Source organism: Bison bison, unplaced genomic scaffold (assembly GCF_000754665.1).
Source record: "Bison bison bison isolate TAMUID 2011002044 unplaced genomic scaffold, Bison_UMD1.0 scf7180017864384, whole genome shotgun sequence".
Classification (NCBI taxonomy): domain Eukaryota; kingdom Metazoa; phylum Chordata; class Mammalia; order Artiodactyla; family Bovidae; genus Bison; species Bison bison.
Window position 1 is genome coordinate 9,882,784 of NW_011494956.1, and position 1,082 is coordinate 9,883,865.

The window sequence follows — 1,082 nt, forward strand, 5'->3', positions numbered from 1 at the left end:
CCGCGCAGGCCAGGGGATCTGCCAGGCGTGCAGGCCACGAGCGTGGCCCACCTTGCCACGGATGCCATCCGTGCTCTGCGCCACCGGGTGCCGGTGGAAGGTGAGCCGGTCGTCATCCTTGACGAAAACGTTGAGCGAGCGGTCCTCGGGGTTCCACGCGTGCCGCAGCTGCACCGCCAGCCCCGCCGCCGGCATGTCCAGCAGCTGGTCCAGCCGCGCCGGCCGCCCCGGCTCCTCTCCCCGCAGCTCGCGCTTGGCCGGCCGCAGCGCCGGCTCCCGCACCTCCACCGACTTGAGGCTCCCCGAGAGCTTTTGGCCCATGGCTTGCTGCCGGGACGGGGCCGCTGCGGGCCACCGCTACCTCCTGGGAGCTTCCACTCCCCGCAGCCAGGGATGGGCCACGGGGCTGGAAACCAGGCGTCTGGACCGGACACGCCCACAGCCTCCACGGGGCTGGGGCAGGGAACCAAGCTCCTGGAAGGAAGCAAAGGACACGGGTTATAACAGCAGCCTCGACAGCCATCTATGCCCATGCCTTGGCTGGGCCCTGGGCATGCATTCATAATAATAACTAATGAATAGAATGATATATGGCACTTATCTAGAACTCACCATTTGCCAGACACTGCTCTAGATGATTCACATTTATTAGCTCATTTAATCCTTAAGCCCTCCCAATAAGACATTCATTATTATTCCCATTTTATAGATGAGAAACGCATAGGTCATAGAGGAGATAACTAATTAACCAACATTTCACAGTTAAGAAGGGGCTGAGCCAAGATCCACACTGAGGCCATCTGGCTTCAGAGTTTGTGTTCTGCTCTTGGAGAAATCACAGGCTATTTTATTTTCAAAATAAGGACTGAGCCCAGAGAAGTTGTGATTTGCTCAAAATCATAGAGAACCCCAGTGCACTTGGTCCCAAGAAACAAGCCCTGTGCTCTAGGTAGGGGGAACAGGGTGTTCAAGACAGGGGCATTGGAGATGTTTAGGATATGGTCCATTGGTTCCTATCCTTGGCAGCCCTGGGGAGCTTAAATAGCATTTAAAGTGCAATCAGTCTTGAGAAGCTAGACACT

At 56.3% G+C, this 1,082-nt stretch overlaps 1 protein-coding gene across 1 annotated transcript in view; it reads right to left on the minus strand.

Moving 5' to 3' along the window:
* SPSB4 (splA/ryanodine receptor domain and SOCS box containing 4) overlaps positions 1 to 321 on the minus strand; it is a 70,779-nt gene extending 70,458 nt beyond the window's left edge. Inside the window, exon 1 of the mRNA XM_010858297.1 lies at positions 6 to 321. Within this exon, the coding sequence (XP_010856599.1) occupies positions 6 to 321 (316 nt within the window). The remainder of the gene's footprint in view (positions 1 to 5) is intronic.
* Between the last annotated feature and the right edge of the window lie 761 nt (positions 322 to 1,082).